Here is a 23,083-nt window from a genome sequence, read left to right on the forward strand (position 1 = left end):
TATGTTTTTGATTATATCGATTTTAACTATACTTACAGTTCTTGATTTGAAGTGAGTTTTTCATATTTTCTCTAGGTGAATTATACTTTGTTGTACTACAGATTGTATACTACGGATGGGAACTATTAAAATTTATGATGTCAAACACTTTTCTTAGACCAAAGGTATCTTCCACAAAGGTATGTTACACTAAAATGGCCATGTGATAGTTACCTAAATGAATTAGATGTTTTTACACATGTTCTTAATGACTTCTGCTATCAGAATAATGGTGCCCATTTTTTTTTTTTGGAATTAGTGATCTAAACAAGTCTATTAATAAGTTGCGGAACAACTGAACATAAAAGCACGATTTTAATTTTGAAAAAGTGTTTGCAAGCCCAGTCACAAAGAAAAGGCTAAAAACTCTCGAATGAAAGAGCATAGAAGAAAGAGACATACGAATGGTGGTTGGTGATTCAGCTTAACCCAGGCTGTACTTCGTTGCCCAGTGCGTGTCAGTTCTCAATAAGATAGGGTGTGGGAGGGCATGGGGTCAGACAGTGTTAATGTACCTGCATGGTAGCTGTTTCTGTAGTAGTATCTCTCATTTTCACTGATCTTAACTAAATTATCAATTTTGCTGATTCTTTTTTCCAGTAGATTGGAATTCACATTTATGTAAAAAATACAACTATAAAATGGATAAGTAATGTGCAAAGCAGAATTGCTACCAATGGGTTATTTTTAAGTACTCCTGAATACATGGGAGAGCTGCCCCACAATTATAATACCAATGACCTTTTAATCAGAGGAAAATGAATCAGGTAGCTGTGACTGTGAAACAACTTCCCACTGATCTTTCTTTGCCCACTGCTGGTAATATTCCATCCCTCTGTCTGAAGAGTAAAGTGTGACTTAGCATTTATAAAATACTTTAATAAAATACTTAAAAATCCTAAATTGCCTCCTCAGAGCCTACTTTGGCTCTGACTTCTGGTCCTTTTTTTTATCTTTTTTAATCTTTCTTTTTTAAATCTTTTTAATCTTTGTTTTCTGATTTTGAAAGGCAGAAAGGCAGAACTTTTGTCTGCTGATTTACAACCCAAAAATGTGCAACACTGGTCATGGGGGATGGGGGTGGGAGGGACAGTTGAAGCCTGGTCTCCCAAGTGGGTGACAGAAACCCAGCTACTTGAGCTATCGTTGCTGACTCCCAGGATCCTCTTAGTAGGAAGCCAGATCACAAGCTGGTGCTTGGACTTGAACCCAGGCTTTCTGATAAGGGATGTGGGCATCTTAACCACTAGGCTAAATGCCTGCTGCAGAAAATGTAATCTTTTTTTTTTTTTTTTTTTTTTTTTTGACAGAGTGGACAGTGAGAGAGAGAGACAGAGAGAAAGGTCTTCCTTTGCCGTTGGTTCACCCTCCAATGGCCGCCGCGGCCGGCGCGCTGCAACTGGCATACCGCGCTGATCCAATGGCAGGAGCCAGGTGCTTCTCCTGGTCTCCCATGGGGTGCAGAGCCCAAGCACTTGGGCCATCCTCCACTGCACTCCCTGGCCACAACAGAGAGCTGGTCTGGAAGAGGGGCAACCGGGACAGAATCGGTGCCACGACCGGGACTAGAACCCGGTGTGCCGGCGCCACAAGGGGAGGATTAGCCTAGTGAGCCGCAGCGCCGGCCAGAAAATATAATCTTGATTCTGCTTGTTAGCCAGGCAGGAAATCCAAAAGTCAGTTGTTAGTGTAGAGAAAATTCCTTTTAACACTTAATAACTAGAAAAACCTTTTAGTAGTTACTAGAACTGCTTATTTCAATATATTTCTCTATATACACTTACAAAGGATTTTGCAGAAAAAGAAATTATGCAAGGAAATTATGTAGAGAGGTAGCTTCTGCAAACCAGAATAACTGATTTTCTGCCCTGTTGTCCCAGTACTTTTATCTAAGCATTTCTGAATGGCAAATTTCATTTTCCCTGGAAAGCCTGCCTCACTTAGAAAAATACTTGTTGCTTCATGCATTGAAGAAAAATATAACCCAGTCATAATTACAGATCAGAGCCTTCTTAGCTTAATCTTCACAAAGTCTTTTTTTCCCCTCCCAGCCACCCCTTCACAGAATCTTAAAGCTGATTGGAGTATTTAGATGTATGAAATGGTTCTAGGACTGGTGCTGTGGCATAGTGGGTAAAGCCGCTGCCTGCAGTGCCAGCATCCCATACGGGTGCCTGTTCAAGTCTGGCTGTTCCACTATAGATCCAGCTCTCTGCTATTGCCTGGGAAAGCAGTAGAAGATGGCCCAAGTGCTTGGGCCCCTGCACCCACATGGGAGACCCCGAAGAAGCTCCTGGCTCCTGGCTTCAGTTGGCCCAGTCCCGGCCATTGCTGCCAATTAGGGAGTGAACCAGTGGATAGAAGATCGATTTCTCTCTCTCTCTGTCTCTCTCTCTCTCTGCCTTTTCTTCTCTCTCTGTGTAACTCTGACGTTCAAATACATAAATAAATAAATCTTAAAAAAAAAAGAAAGAAAAGAAATGGTTCTTCATTTGTGAATGTATTAATCTGGCTAAGGCTAGAAATATTGCTATTCTCACTGTATATCTGGTTAAAATGACACAATTTTAAGCCTACAGTACTGGCATCCCATGGAGGTGCAGGTCCACTGCTGATTCAGCTCCCTGCTAATGTGCCCAAGAAAGTAGTGGAAGATGGGCCAAGTGCTTGGGCCCCTGCCACCCATGTAGGAGACCTGGAAAAGGCTCCTGGCTTCAATTGGCCCAGTCCCAGCCATTGCTGCCAATTAGGGAGCGAACCAGTGGATAGAAGAATATCTCTCTCTCTCTCTCTCTCTCTCTCTCTCTGTCTTGCCTTGTCTCTCTGTATTTCTGCCTTTCAAATAAATAAAAAAAAATTTTTTAAATTGTCAGTCTCAAGAGCTTTGATTTTTTTTTTAATTTTATTTATTTATTTATTTATTTTTTTGACAGGCAGAGTAGATAGACAGAGAGAAAGGTCTTCCTTTTTGCCGTTGGTTCACCCTCCAATGGCTGCTGCGGCCGGCTCATCGCGCTGATCCAAAGCCAGGAGCCAGGTGCCTCTCCTGGTCTCCCATGCAGGTGCAGGGCCCAAGCACTTGGGCCATCCTCCACTGCACTCCCGGGCCACAGCAGAGAGCTGGCCTGGAAGAGGGGCAACCGGGATAGAATCCAGCGCCCTGACCGGGACTAGAACCCGGGGTGCCGGCGCCGCAAGGCAGAGGATTAGCCTGTTAAGCCATGGCGCCGGCCTTGATTTTGTTTTTAAGATTCATTTATTTGAAAGTCAGAGCTAGAGAGAGAGGAGATCTTCCATCCACCGGTTCACTTCACAAATGGCAGTTAAAAGCCAGGGCTTTGGTAGGCCAAAGCCAGAAACCTGGAGCTTTATCTGGGCCTCTTATATGAGTGCAGGGTCCCAAGCACTTGGGTCATCTTCCATTGCTTTCCCAGGTACATTAACAGGGAACTGGATCAGAAGTGGATTAGCTGGTTCTCGAACCTGCCTCTGTATTGGATGCCATCACTGCAGACAGTGGCTTAGCCTGCTGCATTACAGCATTGGCCCCTAAAGAGCACTTTAAAAAAGTATGCTATTCTTTATCTGGGGAAGGTTACAACTAATAAAAATAATTAAGTTTTCATTCTTTATGTAGTATTCATCATTAGCTTGGTTAAGTAGACAAGTGTGTGTTTGCACTTACTGTAAAGTGGGAAATATATAATACATATAGAGCCAATTTTATTGAAAGAACTAATTTCTGAGATTATGATTTTAAATATAAGGATATGAATATTTTGCTTCCAGACTAATCCAGTAATATAGGGAATAAATCATAAAATATAATAATATTTGTGTGATTTCTTTTTTTCAGGTAACAGACTGGGTAGACCCATCATTCGATGATTGTTTGGAGAATTCAGGCATCTCCACTATTACTGCCACATCATTAGGTGTGAATAACTCAACTCATAGAAGAAAAAATGTGTCTTCCACATTAGAAAGTAGCAAATTTCCAGCTAGAAAAAAAGGAAAGCTGTCTTCCTTAGAACCAATTTATGGTCTAGAAAATTCAAAGGAATATCTATCTGAAAATGAGTCGTGGGTGGACAAATACAAACCAGAAACTCAGGTACTAAGTAACAGCAAACATGTCAATGTAATTTCATTTCAGGGTGGATGAGAGTGGGTGGAAAGGAAAGAGATGTATATTTTCAGATTTTTTTTTAACTCATAAGTTTCTTTATGTGTAATGAATTAGAAAAAAATAATATTTCCTAGGTTTTGTGTGTGTAACAGTTGTTCTGAAGTTGTGTCATTTGTTCTTTGTTTTAAGGCTAACTTAACCCCAACCTAGAATTGATCTCTTTCATTTTGTAAAATGTCATACTCCTTCCCTATTTCCTTCCCAAAATGTATTTCTAGATTTTCTTTGAAAATTATAATTGTAAACTTGGCCCAAAGTAGCATAATGGTATCTGCTTAAAATACAATTTTTCCATAATAATATAAAAAATTCAAGTGTAATAAAAAAGTAATCAAAAGCTGTTTTATTACAATATATGTTAAACTTGAAATTTTATTCATGTTAACAATATATGTTAAACTTCAAATTTTTATCTTAGCATGAACTTGCTGTGCATAAAAAGAAAATTGAAGAAGTTGAAACCTGGTTAAAAGCTCAAGTTTTAGAAAGGCAACCAAAACAGGTAATTAAGTAAGAAGTGTGTTTAAAAATATCAAGCATCAAATGTTTCTCTGATTTATAGGGTGTCTTGAGAAATTGATCTTTGGGGATGACTTTGTTCAAGTAAGTCTACATAAGTTTTAGTAGAAAGCTGCCTGATCTTACTAGTTATGACCTCACTTGGACAGTTTGAATTTCCCCCTTTAAATGTGCCTTTCTTTTTGTGTTTAGTCCTGTTATCAGCAAAAGGTACAGTAAACCAGGTAAGGTACTTGTATATTTAACACGTCAGATTATTACACACCAAAGCAAGCAGGCAAAGTACGTATTAGTTTTTGTCCTAAATATAGACTAACACGGCCGCCATCAGTTCATTTTAGGCTGGTGTTTTTTGTTTCACTTCCCAATTTCACATTTACTCTCGAACCCTAAGGTAGAATATTTTTTTCTTCTTCCAATCTGTCTTTTTAAATTTCTTTGTCTTGAAACTTCTCAAACAACAAAAACAGAATAGTGAAAGTACTCATGTATTCGTAATATACTTACCATTTTCCCTGTTGGTTTTTTTTTCTTTCTTTTTTTCTTTTCTTTTTTTCTTTCTTTTTTTTTTTTTAGATTTATTTATTTGAGGCCGGCACCGTGGCTCAACAGGCTAATCCTCCGCCTGCAGCACTGGCACCTCGGGTTGGTCGGGGCACCGGATTCTGTCCCAGTTGCTCCTCTTCCAGTCCAGCTCTCTGCTGTGGCCTGGGAGTGCAGTGGAGGATGGCCCAAGTCCTTGAGCCCTGCACCCGCATGGGAGACCAGGAGAGGCACCTGGCTCCTGCCTTCGGATCAGTGCGGTGCGCCGGCTGCGGCAGCCATTAGGGGGTGAACCAACGGAAAAAGGAAGACCTTTCTCTCTGTCTCTCTCTCTCTCACTGTCCACTCTGCCTGTCAAAAAAAAAGATTTATTTATTTGAAAGGCAGAGAAACAGAGAAAGAAATAAAGAGATCTTCCATCTTCTGAGATGGATGGGCTCATGCTTCTCAAATGACTGAGACTGTCAGGGCCAGGCCAGGCTGCAGCCAGGAGCCAGGAACTTCATCAAGGCCTCCCTCATGGGTGGCAGGGACCCAAATACTTGAGACATCTACTGTCTTCCCATGCATATTAGCAAGAGCTGAATCAGATGTTCAGGCCACAATGCCAATGTCCTCAATACCTCCTTAACTGTTTGAAGTTATAAACTTGAAGGAATTTCAGTCAAACTCTTTATTTTTAATTTTATTTATTTATTAGAACTCCTATTTGCTGATTCACTCCCAAATGCCCACAGTGGCGGCTAGGGCTGGGATGGAGCTGAGGCAGAGAACCTGGAATTCAATCCAGGGTTCCCATGTCAGTGGGAGGCACCAAATTACATGAGCCATCACTGCTGCCTTCCAGGGTCTGCATTTAGTAGGAAGCTGCAGTCAGGAGCTGGGAATCAAACTTAGATATTCTAATGTGGAATCTGAGTGTCTTCACTGCTAAGCCAAGCATCTGTCTTACTTCCTTTTTTTAACTTAAAAAGGAAAGTGTATTTTCCTAATACACTTTACATACCATTATTCTAGCAAATTAACTGTAATGCCCTAATATTATCTGTTGATCAGTTCATATGCATACAGTTTTCCCCAAAATGCTTTATGCAGCTGGTTTGATTCAACCAGTATCTAATCAAGGAACACACATATTTTATTGTCGTATCTCTTAGGTCTTTTTTTTTTTAAATCTAGTAATAGTCCCCTCTGCCATGTTTTTACCCAACACATGGACTTACTGAAAAGAGTGTAGCAGTTGACTTGTAAAAGATCTCACGTTCTGGGGCTGGTGCTATGGAGTAGTAGGTTAAGTTTCTGCCTGCAGCGCCGGCATCTTGTATGAGCAGCAGCTCCTTATATGGGTCCCAGCTCGAGTACTAGCTGCTCCACTTTCCATCCAACTCCCTGCTAATGGCCTGGGAAAACAATGGAGGAAGGCGCAAGTCCTTGGGCCCCTGCACCCATGTGGGAGACCTGGACGAAGCTCTCGGCTCCTGGCTTCAGATTGGCCCAGCTTTGGCCGTGTGGCTATCTTGGGAGTGAACCAGCAGACAGAAGACCTCTCTCAGTCTCTCCCTCTCTCTCTCTCTCTCTCTGACTCTACCTCTCAAATAAATCTTTAAAAAAAAAATCTCACATTCTGGATTTGTCAGATTGTTTTCTTGATTTTTCTACAATCCTGAATTTTGAATCAAGGATTTGGTAAAACTCAAATCGAGAGGCAGAAAGAAAGACCTCTCATCTGCTGGTTCACTCTCCAGATACCTGCAGCAGCCAGGGCTGGGCCAAGGCTGATGTTAGGAGCCAGGAATTCAATCCAGGTTTTCCATGTGGATCGCAGGAATCCTGTCATTTGAACCATCACTGCTGCCCTCCCAGCATCCACATGAGCAGAAAGCTTGGATTGGGAGCCAATAGCAGGATTTGAACACAGGCACTCTGATATAGAATGAGTGTCTTAATTGCTAGACCAAATGCTTACCCCCTCAAGTTGAACATTTTTATAAGAACACTTTATAAGACATGGTGGGTATTTTATACTTTGTCACATGAGAAAGTATAGGTGCTTCTCCTGCTAAGTTTAAGTTTGGTCACGAGATTGGGGAAGAGGTAGTCAGACTTCTTCATAATAGGGTAACTTTCTCTTACCAACAGCACATGGCCTATGGGGCAGTGCTTTGGTAGCTTGAGGGTGCCCAGTTCCTCAGCAGCTTTGCCCTTAGCTTCCATTTTCAGTCTTGGCCTGCATCATTTATTGTACTAGGTTATGAAATGATGGTTTCCTACAATTATTAAGTAGCAGCTTTTGATGAAAGTTTGCCATCACTAGCTATAGCTATTTAATTACCTTGAAATGCAGTTTCAACTGCTAGGACAAGATAAGTTTTAAATCCTTTCCTTTAGCATTTTAATTATTTTTAGAGCAGTTTTAGGTTCATGACAAAATTGAGCAGAAATTATAGATTTCTCATATATGGTGTGCCCCTAAATGTGCATAGACTTCTCCATTATCAACATCCTCCTGTCTGGCGCCGCGGCTCAATAGGCTAATCTTCCACCTGCGGCGCCAGCACACCGGGTTCTAGTTCCGGTCAGGGCGCCGGATTCTATCCCGGTTGCCCCTCTCCCAGGCCAGCCCTCTGCTGTGGCCCGGGAAGGCAGTGGAGGATGGCCCAAGTGCTTGGGCCCTGCACCTGCATGGGAGACCAGGAGAAGCACCTGGCTCCTGGCTTTGGATCAGCGTGATGCACCGGTCGCAGTGCACCGAGGGTGAACCAACGGTAAAGGAAAACCTTTCTCTCTGTCTCTCTCTCACTGTCCATTCTGCCTGTCCAAAAAAAAAAAAAAAATCCTCCTACAAAATACTACATGTATTCAAAGTGACATGTCACTGACAACCAAAGCCCATTGTTTGCAAGAGGGCTTCCCTTTAATTTTCAACTAAATTACGGAGTTCTTTTGGTTGATTTGATGGGAACATCTCTTTTGAATCAAGCTCCTTTCTTTCTGCCTGTGGCTCTAAACCCTTTGGTTTAGAGTCAAGATAGGATACTCATGTTGGATTTTCAGCATCAGTCTTGGCGTTCCTCTGATGGTTTATAGAAATCCCTGTAACTTTTCTGAGTAATCAATTTTTGGGCAGTTTCTCTGACATACCTCTTTCATCTAGGCTTTTGATCATTGTTTTTGACTGACTCAGCTAACATTTTTTAGTGTTCACTGTATTTTATCACTTAGTATCTCTTTATGAACACTATCGTGTTTTATTGGTTTTTTTTTTAAGATATTTATTTATTTATTTGAAAGGCAGAGTTACGGAGAGACAGAGGCAGAGAGAGAGATCGATCTTCCATCCTTTAGTTCACTCCCCAAATGGTCACGATGCCCGGAGCTGTGCCATTATGGAGCCAAGGAGTTTCCCAGGTCTCCCAAGCTGGTGCAGGGACCCAAGCACTTGGGCCATCTTCCATTGCCTTCCCCAGCCATAGCAGAGCTGGATCGGAAGTGGAGCAGCTGGAACTCGAACCGGTGCCCATATGGGATGCCAGCACTGCAGGCAGCAGCTTTACCTACTAAGCCACAGTGCTGGTCTCCACTATCATGTTTTAAACCTACATAGTTTTATTATTTTACCAACTGAATAAATTCAGATGTTTGTATACATATGTAGGTATTGGGGGAAGTATTTTCTGTGTAGTTTTAAGAATCATTTGCGGCCGGCGCCGTGGCTTAACAAGCTAATCCTCTGCCTTGCGGCGCCGGCACACCGGGTTCTAGTCCCGGTCGGGGTGCCGGATTCTATCCGGTTGCCCCTCTTCTAGGCCAGCTCTCTGCTATGGCCTGGGAGTGCAGTGGAGGATGGCCCAAGTCCTTGGGCCCTGCACCCACATGGGAGACCAGGAGAAGCACCTGGCTCCTGGCTTCGGATCAGTGAGATGCGCCGGCCGAAGCAGCCATTGGAGGGTGAACCAACAGCAAAAAGGAAGACCTTTCTCTCTGTCTCTCTCTCACTATCCACTCTGCCTGTCAAAAAATAAATAAATAAATAAATAATTTTTTAAAAAAAGAATCATTTCCCTCTATGGATTTGGACTTTAACCAATCATACATTATTTTACCAAAGTTTCAATTATGTCAGTAATTATGACATTCTTCTAAAAATTTGGTGATTCCTAGATTTATCAGTGGTCAGACTAAACTTCAAAAGGTCAAATATTTGCTGAGTTTAAATTTTCAAGGCAACTTTTCTCCTTTAAAATAGTAAGTATAACTGTATTATACAGTGCAGACAATGGGGAGATTAACAAAAGTCTTCTTTTGTTAATAAGAGATTACCTTCTAGTTCTCTTAGTGGGCTGTACCCACTGTGTCAGAAAACACACTTAAATCTATTATGTGAGAAAAATACACTGTTCCTGTGAGTGAGCTTCCTCTTCTTTTTAAAAAATGATCTTTTTGTAAGTGTAAAGTTGCTGAATTAGCAAATACTGAACCATTGTTTCTAAAAGAAATACATAATTAGGTTTCTGTAAGCATTGAGTCACATTTTTTGTCAACCAATGAATACATACCCTTTTACTTTTTATTTGATTTGATTTTTTAAAATTTATTTGAAAGGCCAAGTTTACAGAGAGGAGACAGGGAGGGAGAGACATCTTCTATCCACTGATTCATTCCCCATTGGCTGCAAGGGCTGAAGCCAGGAGCTATGACTTCCTGAGGGTCTCCCACATGGGTGCAGGGGCCCAAGGACTTGGGCCATCTTCCACTACCTTTGCAAGCACATTAGCAGGGAGCTGGATCCAGAATGGATGGAGCAGCCAGGACTCCAACTAGGGCCCATCTAGAATTCCAGCTTCTCAGGAGGCAGCTTTACCTGATGTGCCACAGTGTCCACCCCTTAAAGATTTATTTATTTGAAAAAGTTACAAGGAGAGACACAGAGGTCTTCCATCCACTGGTTCACTCCCCAAGTGGCTGCAACGGCCAGGACTATGCCAGGCTAAAGCCAGGAGCTTCATCCAGGTCTCCCATTTGGGTGGCAGTGGCCTAAGCACTTGAACCATCTTCCACAGCTTTTCCCAGACCACTAGCAGGGAGCTGGATCAGAATTGGAGCATCCAGGATACAAACTGTTACCTGTAAGGGAATGCTAGTGTTGTACATAGTGGCTTTACCAACTCAACTATACCACAGTGCTGGCCCCTAGTTCTGTTCTTTTTTTAAAAAAGATTTATTTATTTATTTGAAATACAGAATAAGGGAGAGAGGGAAAGACAGGAGCCAGAAGTTTCTTTTGGATCTCCTGCACGGGACTGTCTTCTCCTGCTTTCCCAGGCCATAGCAGAGAGCTGGATCAGAAGTGGAGCAACCAGAACTCAAACCGGTGCCCATATTAGATGCTGGGACTACCGGCGGCAGCTTTAACTGCTTTGCGACAGTGCCAGTCCCAAGAATATTATTCTTGTAATATTAAATAATACTCAGTGAGAGATCTGTATTAAGATTAAATTTTATGGCCGGCGCCATGGCTTAACAGGCTAATCCTCCACCTTGTGGCGCCGGCACACCGGGTTCTAGTCCCGGTCGGGGCGCCGGATTCTATCCCGGTTGCCCCTCTTCCAGGCCAGCTCTCTGTTATGGCCCGGGAGTGCAGTGGAGGATGGCCCAAGTCCTTGGGCCCTGCACCCGCATGGGAGACCAGGAGAAGCACCTGGCTCCTGGCTTCGGATCAGCACAATGTGCCGGCCGCAGCGGCCATTGGAGGGTGAACCAACAGCAAAAAAGAAGACCTTTCTCTCTGTCTCTCTCTCTCACTATCCACTCTGCCTGTCAAAAAAAAAAAAAAAAAAAAGATTAAATTTTATGAGTTCAGGTAACCTGTAAAATTTTTATTTCAGACATTATTTCCTTAATTTAGCCAAAGTTTAGTTGTTACAACTCATCTTAGTAGTAAAGGACATCAGACAAGAGTTGAGGAATTATCAGAAGCTGGGCTTAAAATTCAGAAACAAGATAACTCTCATTTTATCTAAAACTGTTTTATTCTAACTAGCATAAATGTGAAATTTAGCCTTCTTGTACCAGATTTTCATTAAATATTTTTTGAAGTAATAACATCTAGAAATTAAGCTCAGAAATAATATTATAACATTCCAGTGATTTTAATTTTTAATTAATGTTTGTATTTGGTTTTAGGGTGGATCTATTTTATTAATAACAGGCCCTCCTGGATGTGGAAAGACGGCTACTATAAAAATACTGTCAAAGGAACATGGTATTCATGTACAAGAGTGGATTAATCCAGTTTTATCAGACTTCCAAAAAGATGATTTCAAAGAGATGTTTAATCCTGGTAAGGTTTCCAGTGAAGGTAGTAGAAATAATGGGAATATTAGAAATAACTTAGACTTAGTAGAGCTTGCAGATGAAGCTGAATAAATGCATTTGTCTCCTATACTTCGGGTTTCAGAGAGAGGTAATTTTAGGTGAAGGAAGGGAAGGGTGCTTGTATAGAGGAGGATGGGATTCTTTGAGGATTAAGATAACAAGCTCTTCCATTTGCATTATTTCTACACTTATTTTCCAGGTTCAGGCTGGGAGTTTAGCAGTGTGAATAAGAGCTTTTATTGATTTACCTGTAAATCAAGCCACTTAGGGGGTGAACCAACGGAAAAAGGAAGACCTTTCTCTCTGTCTCTGTCTCTCTCACTGTCTAACTCTGCCTGTCAAAAAAAAAAGATACATTAAACTAACGACTCCCAACAAAATATCTTAGATTAATAGATATCTGTTAGAATCAAATCAAATCAAAGTATAGGGCAAAGGCTGTCTTTGGAGTTTAGAAGATTTTATTTTTATTCATATAAAGAGAACATATTTTATGCATTCCATAAGCGGAAGGAGATCTTAGGATGAATATCAAAAAATAATAATAGTACCAATTTAAGGGTATATTATAACTTCATGTGAAAATATACTTGTATTCTCTAGCACTATGAATTTATCTTTCTTATTTTTTTAAAGACTTATTTATTTATTTGAAGTCAGAGTTACACAGAGAGAGAAGGACAGGCAGAGAGAAGTCTTCCATCCGCTGGTTCACTCCCTGATTGGCCGCAATGGCCGGAGCTGCACTGATCTGAAGCCAAGAGCCAGGAGCTTTTTCTGGGTTTTGCACATGGGTGTAGGGGCCCAAGGATTTGGGCTATCTGATACTGCTTTCCCAGGCCTTAGCAGAGAGCTGGATCAGAAGTGGAGCAGCCGGCACTCGAACCAGCACCAACATGGGATGCCGGCATTGCAGGTTGTAGCTTTACCTGCCATGCCACAGCGCCAGCCCCCCCTTTCTTAGTTTTTCTTAGTGATCCAATGGCTGCCTAAACCGGGGGTAGCCAGATCTAGGTAAGTTTTAAGAGAAAAGCAATATACAAAAGTACAGTTTTATTTGAATGTGAAGTCTTCAAGATCCCTTCTCTGACCTCTTTAATGTGCCCCATGCATACCATGTGTCTTTACTATGTATACCCTCAGGCTATGCCTGGAATTGTCCCTGTTTTCTGAATCATAACATTAATTTTGACAATCTGATAATTCTGTATTAGTCTTACATCTGAAACATGTCTTTTCCTTTATTCCCAAGATCACTAATCATTCTGTTTTTGTTGTTAACCTTTGTGGCTGAAGATATTTCAGTTCTACGCTCACACTCATTCAGAGAATCTTCATTATATAGACCAAAGTCATAAATGCTTTTACCGATTATATGAACATTATACTTAGAGTTACGTTCTGAAGTAGTTAATTCTGTGTTACTACATTCATTGGTATAGAAAAATTACTTCAGTCCATGTTAACTTTTGTCTTTTGAAATGAATATTCTATTTTAAAATGTGAATAATTTTGTTGCATCATTAGAAATTGGTTGAGCATTGTGGCGCAGCAGGTTTAAGCTGCCACCTGTGATGCCAGCATCCTGTATGAGCACTGGTTCAAGTCCCTGATGCTCCGCTTCTGATCCAGAGCCTTGTCATATGCCTGGGAAAGCAGCAGAGGATGGCCCACCTACTTGGGCCCCTGCTACCCATGTGGGAGACCTGGATGAAGCTCCTGGCTTCTGGCTTCTACCAAGCCCAACTGCAGTGATTACAGGCATTTGGGGAGTGAATCAGTAGATGTAAGATTTCTCTGTCTCTCCCTCTGTAAGTCTGCCTTTCAAATAAATGAATAGGTCTTTAAAAAAAGAGAGAAAATAGTCAACAGCATTTTGGTGCATCAGGCATATGTAATATATTTGTATATGTATATTTATATATGAAAGTACATCAAAATGTTTGTGGAAAGTGGAATTAAAAGATAAGTTTATTGTGATTAAAAAAATTGAAACCCACAGATGATATGAGGGGGTCTTCTGAAAATGCATAGAAAATTTGTATTATGAAAAAAAAAGGCATGGATTTCAAAAATGTTTTGCACCAAAATAAACTTATCTTTTAATTCTGTTTTCTATGAACTTTCTATAGTAGCTTTGTCTCTACATATGTATAACATTAAAAATCAAAGTGGTGTTTTCATTTTTAATGTATTTCATTTGCAGAATCAAGCTTTCCTCTGCTTCCATATCAATCTCAGTTGGCAGTTTTCAAGGAGTTTCTATTGAGAGCAACAAAGTATAACAAACTACAAATGCTTGGGGATGATTTAAGAACTAATAAGAAGATAATTCTGGTAGAAGTAAGGACAACTTTTAAAATCCTGCTATAGCTTTTGAGTAAAGAATTGTAAGATATATCTTATGTGATACACTCTCAATAGCAGCCACAGTGGTAAAATACAGAGGCTTTGTCACAATAGAAATCTAAAGTATTTTCAGTAACCATGAATAAAATAGCTAATGACTTATGTATAATAAAGCATAGGAAATATTTGGCAAAAGACTTTTTAGTAAAGATACTGTAACTGATAAAGTGACTCAAAGAAATCTGAAAATCAAGATTCTTCTTGATGTTTACTACTATTTAGGATATTAGCTATTTTATATTTCTCTATTTCTATGAAAGGTGTAGTTGAAATATACTGGATAAATAAAATCTCTTCCTGTTTTGATAAAAATAAGTCTGAAAGTAAATTTGAATTGGAATAAAACAACTATTATTCATCCTGTATTTTTAATAGGATTTACCTAACCAGTTTTATCGAGATTCTCCTAGTTTACATGAAGTTCTAAGGTAAGTTTCAGTACAGTACAGTATTCTAAAACTTCAAATTGAATGGCAAGTGACCTAAATTTCAACTTTGCTATATTTTACTATTTTTAGAAAATATGTGCAGATTGGCCGATGTCCTCTTGTGTTTATAATCTCTGACAGTGTCAGTGGTGATAATAATCATAGGTTACTGTTTCCCAAAGAAATTCAAGAGGAATGTTCTATCTCAAATATTAGGTAAGAAAGAATTTTCTACTTGCAATGTTCATATCTTGAATTTTAAAAATTAATCATCTAACCACCATCTTTCTTTATAAAACTTTCAGTTTTAACCCTGTGGCACCAACAATTATGATGAAGTTTCTTAATCGAATAGTAACTATAGAAGCTAATAAGGTAAGCCTCTGATTAATTTGAGTCTTCCATCACAGTAATAGAAAGCCCATCTTGAATAGTGTTATGTAATATAGAGAAATTGGAGACATGCTATTTTGGTTATTATAATTAGAAAATTTTATTATTCTATTAAGACATGTCAAAAAATTTCTTTAACCTGTAGCAGGCATTGTGGCACAGTGGGTTAAACCACCATTTGGGATGCCTGCATCCCATACTGAAGTGCTTGGGAACAAGTCCCAGCTCCACTCTCCATTCCAGCTTTCTGCTAATACATACATTGGGAACTTAACCACTTACATGGGAGACTCAAAAGGAGTTCCAGACTCCTACCTTTGGCCTGACCCAGCCCTAGCTGGTAGCCCAAAACTCAGTTGATTCTCTCAAGGACCTGAGTATTTGAGCCTTTGCTTGTTGCCTCCCAGAGTGTGCATTAGCAGAAAGCTGGAATTGGGAGCAGTTCCAGGACTCAAACCCAGGCACTCTTGATAGGGGTTTTGGGAATCCCAGGCTAAGCCAAATGCCTTCCCTAAAATGAAATCAATTTTAAAATATTAACATAGAAACCTTAACAATCAATGGTATCAAGTTTAAAAATTAAATCATAAAATAATATATATAATTAATCTTGTGTTTAAAAAGTGAGCTTTACGCTCGGACTTTCCCCTAATGGTAGAGCTAGAAACACGTCATGGGACTCCAAATCTCCGTAGGTTAGCATGTACCAATGTCATCTTACTAGTTGAAGTGATCAGTTTAAATTCATAATTGATCATAAAGATAGGATTAAGTGTCAAAGGGATCACATAAACATGACCAGTGTCTACTAATAATAACTGGTAGAATTAAAAAGGAGAGAACGATCCAACATGGGAAATAGGATACACAGCAGACTCATAGAATGGCAAGTGCCCTAAATAGCACTCTGGCTTCAGAATCAGCCCTTAAGGCATTTGAATCTGGCTAAAAAGCCCATGAGAGTATTTTCAGGCATGGAAAGCCAAGACACTCTGGCAAAAAAAAAAAAAAAAAAAAAAAGACCTAAATGAAAGATCACTGTAAGTGAGATCCCAGCAGAAAGAACGGGCCATCAAAGAAGGAGGTACCTTTCTCTGAAGGGAGGAGAGAACTACCACTTTGACTATGGCTTTGTCTAAATAAGGTCAGAGTTTGTGAACTCTAGAGGCTTCCATAGCCTTGGCAGCTCATGACAAGAGCCTCAGGTGATTACTGATGTCATAAATAAGAGTGTCAATTGTTAAATTAACAACAGGAGTCACTGTGCACTTACTCCCCATGTAGGATCTGTGTCCTTAATGTGTTGTACCATGGAAATTAACGGTAAAACTAGTATTCAAACAATACTTTATTATTTGTGTGTCTATGTGGGTGTAAACTGTTGAAATCTTTACTTAGTATATACTAAGTTGATGTTCTATGTAAAAAGACAATTAAAAATGAATCTTAATGAAGAATGAGATGGGAAAGGGATTAGGAGATGGGATGGTTTGCAGGTGGGATGGTGGTTATGGGGGGGAAAACCACTACAATCCAAAAGTTGTACTTTAGAAATTTATATTTATTAAATAAAAGCTTTTTAAAAAAAGAAAGGTCTTCAAAAATTCATGGAAAATATGTATTATGAAAAAACTGCATGGATCCCAAAATGTTTTTGTGACAAAATAAATAATAAAATAGTAAAAAAAAAAAAGTGTATGTATACTTATAGTGCTGTGTGTAACTGTAGATAGATATATGTGTAAAGAAAGTGGTCTGGAAATGTAGAAATATCTTAAGTATTGAACTTTTTTTGACTTTTAATTGCATTTTCCACAAACTTTTTTTAAGATTTATTTATTCAGGGGCCGGCGCCATGGCTCATTTGGTTAATCTTCCGCCTGCGGCGCCAGCATCCCATATGGGCACCAGGTTCTAGTCCTGGTTGCTCCTCTTCCAGTCCAGCTATCTGCTGTGGCCCTGGAGGGCAGTGGAGGATAGCCAAACTACTTGGGCCCCTGCACCTGCATGGGAGACCAGGAAGAAGCAGCTGGCTCCTGGCTTCGGATCGGCGCAGTGCTGGCCGAAGCAGCCATTTGGGGGGTGAGCCAACAGAAGGAAGACCTTTCTCTCACTATCTATAAATCTGTTAAAAAAAAAAAAAAGATTTATTTATTTGAAAGTCAGAAATACAGAGGGAGAAAGATCTTCCATCTGCTTGTTTACTCCCTCAGTGGCTTCAAAAGCCAGGGCTGAGCAAGGCCAAAGCCAGGATCCAGGAGCTTCATCTAGGTCTCCCATGAGGGTGCAGTTGCAGGGGCCCAAGTACTTGGGCCATGGTTCGCTGCTTTTCCCAGGCCATTAGCAGGGAGCTGGATCAGAAGTGGAACACTAACTGGCACTCATACAGGGTGCTGGTGTCACAGGCAGTCTTTACCCACTGTGCCACAATGCCAGCCAATACTTGGGCTTTAAGTATGAGGTGATACAATTGTGGCTTTTTCTTTTAAGGTTCATTTATTTATTTGAAGAGCATAAAATCAGAGTTAGAGAGAGACAGAATGAGAATGCTTCCATCTCCTGGTTCTCTCCCCAAATGGCCAGAGCTGGGCCAGACTGAAACCAAGAGCCAAGAGCTTTATCCAGGTCTTCCACGTGACTGGCAGGAGCTCAGGCACTTTAAACATCTGCTGCTGCTTTCCCAGGCACATGAGCAGGGAGCTAGAACAGAACTAGAGTAACCAGAATTTGAACTAGTACTCATATGGGATGCCAACATTGTAGGCAGTAGCTCAACCTGTTTTACCACAATGTCAGCCCTCAATTGTGGCTTTTTAATAACCAATAGACAGTATTAATGTGTTGAACTTTGTTGTGGGGATTTTCATGAAAGTGTCTTAGGTTTCTCAGATTTTTGCTTGCTAAATTGTTTTATTTTGTGTTTTAAGATATGCTGGACTATGGTAAGTCATACTTGTATACTTCACAGGCAGACTGGTGTTCAGAATGGAGGTCCTTAAGCATTTGAGTTTGAAAGAATCTAATATCCTCCTGTTAAGTTTAGCAAATAAGTTTTTTTCCAAGAAAATAGTTTTTTAATTTAGTTTTCTCATTTTAGAATGGAAGAAAAATTGTTGTCCCTGATAGAAGTTCTTTAGAGTTACTCTGTCAAGGATGTTCTGGTGATATCAGAAGTGCAATAAACAGCCTCCAGTTTTCTTCTTCTAAAGGTAACTGTAGGCGATACATTCATATAACATTATATAGGTGACTTTCTCTTATTTATGAAATGAAATCATACTCAACATTATAACTTAAAATAGATATACAATAGTCCCCACTTATCCATAGTTCAGTTACCTACAGTCAACCATGGTCCAAAAATTTTTAGTAGAAAATTTCAGAAATAAGTCATGAGGGTTTGTTTTGTTTTGTTTTAATTTATTTGAAAGGCATAGTGACAGAGAGAGGGAGAGACAGAGAAAGAAAGGTCTTCCATATGCTGGTTCATTCCCCAAATGGCTACAACGGCTAGGGCTGGGCCAAGCTAAAGCCAGGAGCCTGGAATTCCATGTGTGTCTCCCATGTGGTTGGCAGGGGCCCAAGCACTTAGACCATTTTCCAGGTGCATTAGTAGGGAGTTGAATTGGAAGTGGAGCAGCTGGGACTTGAACTGGTGCCCACCAAGAGGTTTTCAAAAATTATTTATTTGAAAGACAGAGAGAGCTGTCCTCTGCAAATTTACTCTCCAGATGCCTACAGTAGCCAGAGCCGGGCAGGGCCGATGCCAAAAGCCAGGAACTCAATTCACATCTCCCATATGGGTGGCAGGTAACCAGTTATTTGAACCATCACTGTTACTTCTAAGTATTTTATATATTTACAATATAGTAATAGCAGGAAGCTAGAGTCAGGAACAGGAGTTGGGTATTACACCCAAGTACTCCATTGTAGCACTGAGGCATTTTAACTGCTAAGCTAAACTCCCACATAAAGTCGCAAGTTTTAAATTGTGTGCTCTTCATAGTAGAAAGATGAAATGTACTGGGTTCCCTTTGTCCAGCATATCCATACTGTATATAATGTCCACTTCTTGTTCACTTAGTAGCCATCACACATCTGCTGCTTCCAGGGCATTAACAGGAAGTTGTCTAAGAAGTAGAGAAGCCAGGACTTGAACTAGTACTCTGATAAGGTATGCTGACGTTGGCAAGCAGTAGCCTAACTGGCTATACCACAATGCTGGCTCCTGTACACTTTTATTTTTTTAAATGGTGGCTAAAAATTGTATATGTACACATGCACATATACTACTTGTGACTGTGTTTTAGTATCCTATTTTTGACACAAAACTTGATTAAGCTACACAGTTTGCTACTTTAGCTTTCAAAGATATTTGGAATGAGACTTCCTGGATGAAAAATCCTGATTGCACCACTTACCAGTTGTGTCAGCTTGTGTGAGAAACTTCGTCTTTCTGTGCCTGCATTTCTCCACTTTTTGTATGAGAATCTGTCTCATGGTTGTATGAAGAAAAACTAAATACTTGCAGAGTGCTTTTTTTTTTTTTTAATTTGACAGGTAGCGTTATAGACAGTGAGAGAGAGAGACAGAGAGAAAGGTCTTCCTTCCTTTGGTTCACTTCCAAAATGGCCACCATGGCCGGCGCTGCACCAATCTAAAGTCAGGAGCCAGGTTCTTCTTCCTGGTCTCCCATGCAGGTACAGGGGCCCAAGCACTCGGGCCATCCTCTGCTGCCCTCCCAGGCCACAGCAGAGAGCTGGACTAGAAGAGGAGCAACCGGGACTAGAACCCGGCACCCATATGGGATGCTGGTGCCGCAGGCGGAAGATTAACCAAGTGAGCCACAGCGCTGACCCCCTGCAGAGTGCTTTTTTCGATGGCTGGCTCAATAAATGGCCACCATTAATAGGTTTAGTAGTATTGTGCTGGGGTGCATTTACTTTTGAACTTTTCAAAGTAATTTTTTTTAAGATTTATTTTGTTTATTTGAAAGACAGATTTACACAGAGAGGTATAGACAGAAAGAGGTCTTCCATCTGATGGTTCACTCCCCAATTGGCTGCAACGACCAGAACTGTGCCGATCCAAAGCCAAGAGCCAGGACCTTCTCCGGGTCTCCCACGTGGGTGCAGGGGCCCAAGGACCTGGGCCATCCTCTAATGCTATCCTAGACCACAGCAGAGAGCTGGATCAGAAGAGGAGCAGCCAGGACTAGAACCGGTGCCCATATGGGATGCCAGCGCTTCAGGCCAGGGCGTTAACCTGCTGCACCACCGTGCCGGCCCCATAAACTAACTTGTATGTCTAATATTCATTTCCCCTGATTAATATGTAGCCATGATATAGTAACAAGATAGGTCTACTAATGACAGTCAGTGGCATTTTTACTCAGTGATCCTAGTTTACTGTACAGTCCTCAACACAGTATTTAGCAAGCAACCTACTTGATGCTTAACACTGAGGAATTGACCTTTAAAATACAAAGCCAGGGCCAGCCCAGCGGCATAGTGGGTAAAGCTACTACCTACAGTGCCAGTGTCCCAGATGGGCACTGGTTTGAATCCCAGCTGCTCCGGTTCCAATCCAGCTCGCTGCTAATGGCCTGGGAGAGCAGCGAAGATGGCCCAAGTCTTGGGGCCCTTGCACTCGCATGGGAGACCCCAGTGAAGCTCCTGAAACCTAACTTCAATGTGGTCCAACACTGGCTGTTGCAACCATTTGGGGAGTGAACCAGCAGATGGAAGACTTCTTTCTCTTTGCCTCTGCCTCTCTGTAACTCTACCTTTCAGATAAGTAAATTAATCTTCTAAAAATGAAAAAATAAATAAATAAAGCCATCGTCAGAACTCTCAAAATCCACCTGAAATCCTAATGCCTCTGCTCACAGGTATAATGTGTTCATTTGGTTTCTATCTTTGTTTTTCACAATAACTGGAGATTGAGCTGCCTAACAACTGCAACCAGAATTACTGTTGTTCCTTTGGAAGCATAAACATTAATGGTGCTTGGGTTCCATATTGGAATTAGGATTTGGGAAGGCTGGAGTGAGCCACTTTGGGATCCCAGCTACCATTTATAACATTATTGCTCTGGACTCAATTAAAGGGAAGACAAAAATTTTTGAGTGAGCCAAGAATTGTATTAGCAGTTTATATGGTTTTTTTTTTTTTTTAAATAAACATCTTTTTTTTTTTTATTTTTTTTATTTTTATTTTTTTTGACAGGCAGAGTGGACAGAGAGAGAGAGAGAGACAGAGAGAAAGGTCTTCCTTTGCCGTTGGTTCACCCTCTAATGGCCGCCGCGGTAGCGCGCTGCGGCCGGCGCACCGCGCTGTTCCGATGGCAGGAGCCAGGTGCTTATCCTGGTCTCCCATGGGGTGCAGAGCCCAAACACTTGGGCCATCCTCCACTGCACTCCCTGGCCACAGCAGAGAGCTGGCCTGGAAGAGGGGCAACCGGGACAGGATCGGTGCCCTGACCGGGACTAGAACCCGGTGTGCCGGCGCCGCAAGGCGGAGGATTAGCCTGTTGAGCCACGGCGCCGGCTAGTTTATATGGGTTTTTTAATTTAATTTTCATATCAGCTTAATGGAATAGACAATACTGTGTTTCAACACAGATCCTATGTTTTTGATTTATTATTTTATTTATCTATTTGAAAGAGCAACTGAAAGAGAGATCTTCCATCTGCGATTCATTCCCCAAATGCCCATAACAGCTAGGGCTCAGCCAGGCTGAATTCAGGCACCCAGATCTCTGTCCGGATCTCCCATGTGTGCAGCATTGGCTCAAGCACTTGAGCCATCATCTGCTGCCTCTCAGCATGCATTAGCAGGGAACTAGATTGGAAACAGAGGAGATGGGATTCAAACTGGCCCTCAGATATGAGATGCAGCCATTGCAAGCTGAAGCTTAACCCACTGAGTCAACGCTGCTGCCAAGTCCTGTGTTGTTCAACAGTTAACTTACAAATGAAATTTGAACACAAGCGTTATTCATAAGTTGGGGATGGCCAAAATCAGTAAAGAAGTGATAATATAGCATAGTTATTATACCATAGTTGTTAAATGTAGATTGCAGGACCATTCTATGTGCGTTCAAATCACTTAATCTCTAATGACCTTGAACCAGTTAAACTCTGTATCTCATTCAACTATGTAGTAATTATGCCCCCTCATAGATTTGTTAGGAAGATTCATTTATGTGCCAAGAACAAGTACCCTGTACATAACACCTTGAGAAACCAAGGCGATTTGACTGTACTTGAGAATGTGGCGTCGTCGTATTTGTGTATGAAAAGTTGAAATCTGCATTATGACACACGTGTAAATCGCTGTTTTGCATTCTTATAATGTTGGTAACCCAAAGAGGAATCTCAGTTCACAAATATTACACTTATCAGAAAATATATTTGAATGTTTAATGTAACTCTACCTGAGATAGTTTTAATTTTTATATTTTGATTCTTTTTTATCACTTGGGTGTATATTATTTAGGAGAGAACAATTTATGGCCAAGGAAGAAAGGAGTGTCGTTAAAATCAGATGCTGTGCTATCAAAATCAAGACGAAGGAGAAAACCTGATAGGGTTTTTGAAGATCAAGAGGTCCAAGCTATTGGTGGCAAAGACGTTTCTCTCTTTCTCTTCAGAGCTTTGGGGAAAATTCTATATTGTAAAAGTAAGAAAACATACTTTTTTTTAATCTGTTGGATGTTAGTCTTACCATGAAAATTAAATATCACATTTGTTTTAAATATCATGTTTTTGGCTTTGTTATAAGAAAGTGCTAAGGCTAGGTCAGATACCATTTAGCAGGCCCTAACACATAGTAGAATAATGTATGTCTCCGTGTATTTTCCAACCATGAGTAGGCTTAAGTGTGAAAACAGACTACTGTAGTCCATATCCATGTCTCTACATGTTGAAAACCATAGTTTGCTGTATTTTATCTAGACTCTTAGTGGCAAATGTTGGTATCCCAAAGCTCACTGAGCACTGGGCTCTGACCATCAAGTCCCGAGGCAAATTGTCGGTAGCTTAGGGTTTCTTGTGATCCTTTTATATTTCTGTGCTCTTCATTAGCTTGCTGTCTTCTCACCCATTGCTTCCTTTATTGCCTGCTCCTCCTCACTCTACCATTCTGTTGCCCATCTCTAATCTCCCAAATTTTCCCTTTGAATAAAA

The 23,083-nt window shown here is 40.7% G+C and overlaps 1 protein-coding gene across 3 annotated transcripts in view; it reads left to right on the plus strand.

Moving 5' to 3' along the window:
* The window catches only part of RAD17 (RAD17 checkpoint clamp loader component), a 39,817-nt gene that overhangs the window by 1,154 nt on the left and 15,580 nt on the right, over positions 1-23,083 (plus strand). For all 3 annotated transcript variants that reach the window (XM_062212202.1, XM_062212200.1, XM_062212203.1), the window contains 10 exons: positions 76-179; positions 3,896-4,153; positions 4,647-4,730; positions 11,474-11,630; positions 13,872-14,008; positions 14,450-14,502; positions 14,593-14,718; positions 14,808-14,877; positions 17,993-18,104; positions 22,395-22,577. In XM_062212202.1, the coding sequence (XP_062068186.1) occupies positions 135-179; positions 3,896-4,153; positions 4,647-4,730; positions 11,474-11,630; positions 13,872-14,008; positions 14,450-14,502; positions 14,593-14,718; positions 14,808-14,877; positions 17,993-18,104; positions 22,395-22,577 (1,225 nt within the window). In that variant the 5' untranslated portion in view covers positions 76-134. The remainder of the gene's footprint in view (positions 1-75; positions 180-3,895; positions 4,154-4,646; positions 4,731-11,473; positions 11,631-13,871; positions 14,009-14,449; positions 14,503-14,592; positions 14,719-14,807; positions 14,878-17,992; positions 18,105-22,394; positions 22,578-23,083) is intronic.

The sequence above is a fragment of the Lepus europaeus genome, chromosome 15, assembly GCF_033115175.1.
Source record: "Lepus europaeus isolate LE1 chromosome 15, mLepTim1.pri, whole genome shotgun sequence".
NCBI classification, from domain to species: Eukaryota; Metazoa; Chordata; class Mammalia; order Lagomorpha; family Leporidae; genus Lepus; species Lepus europaeus.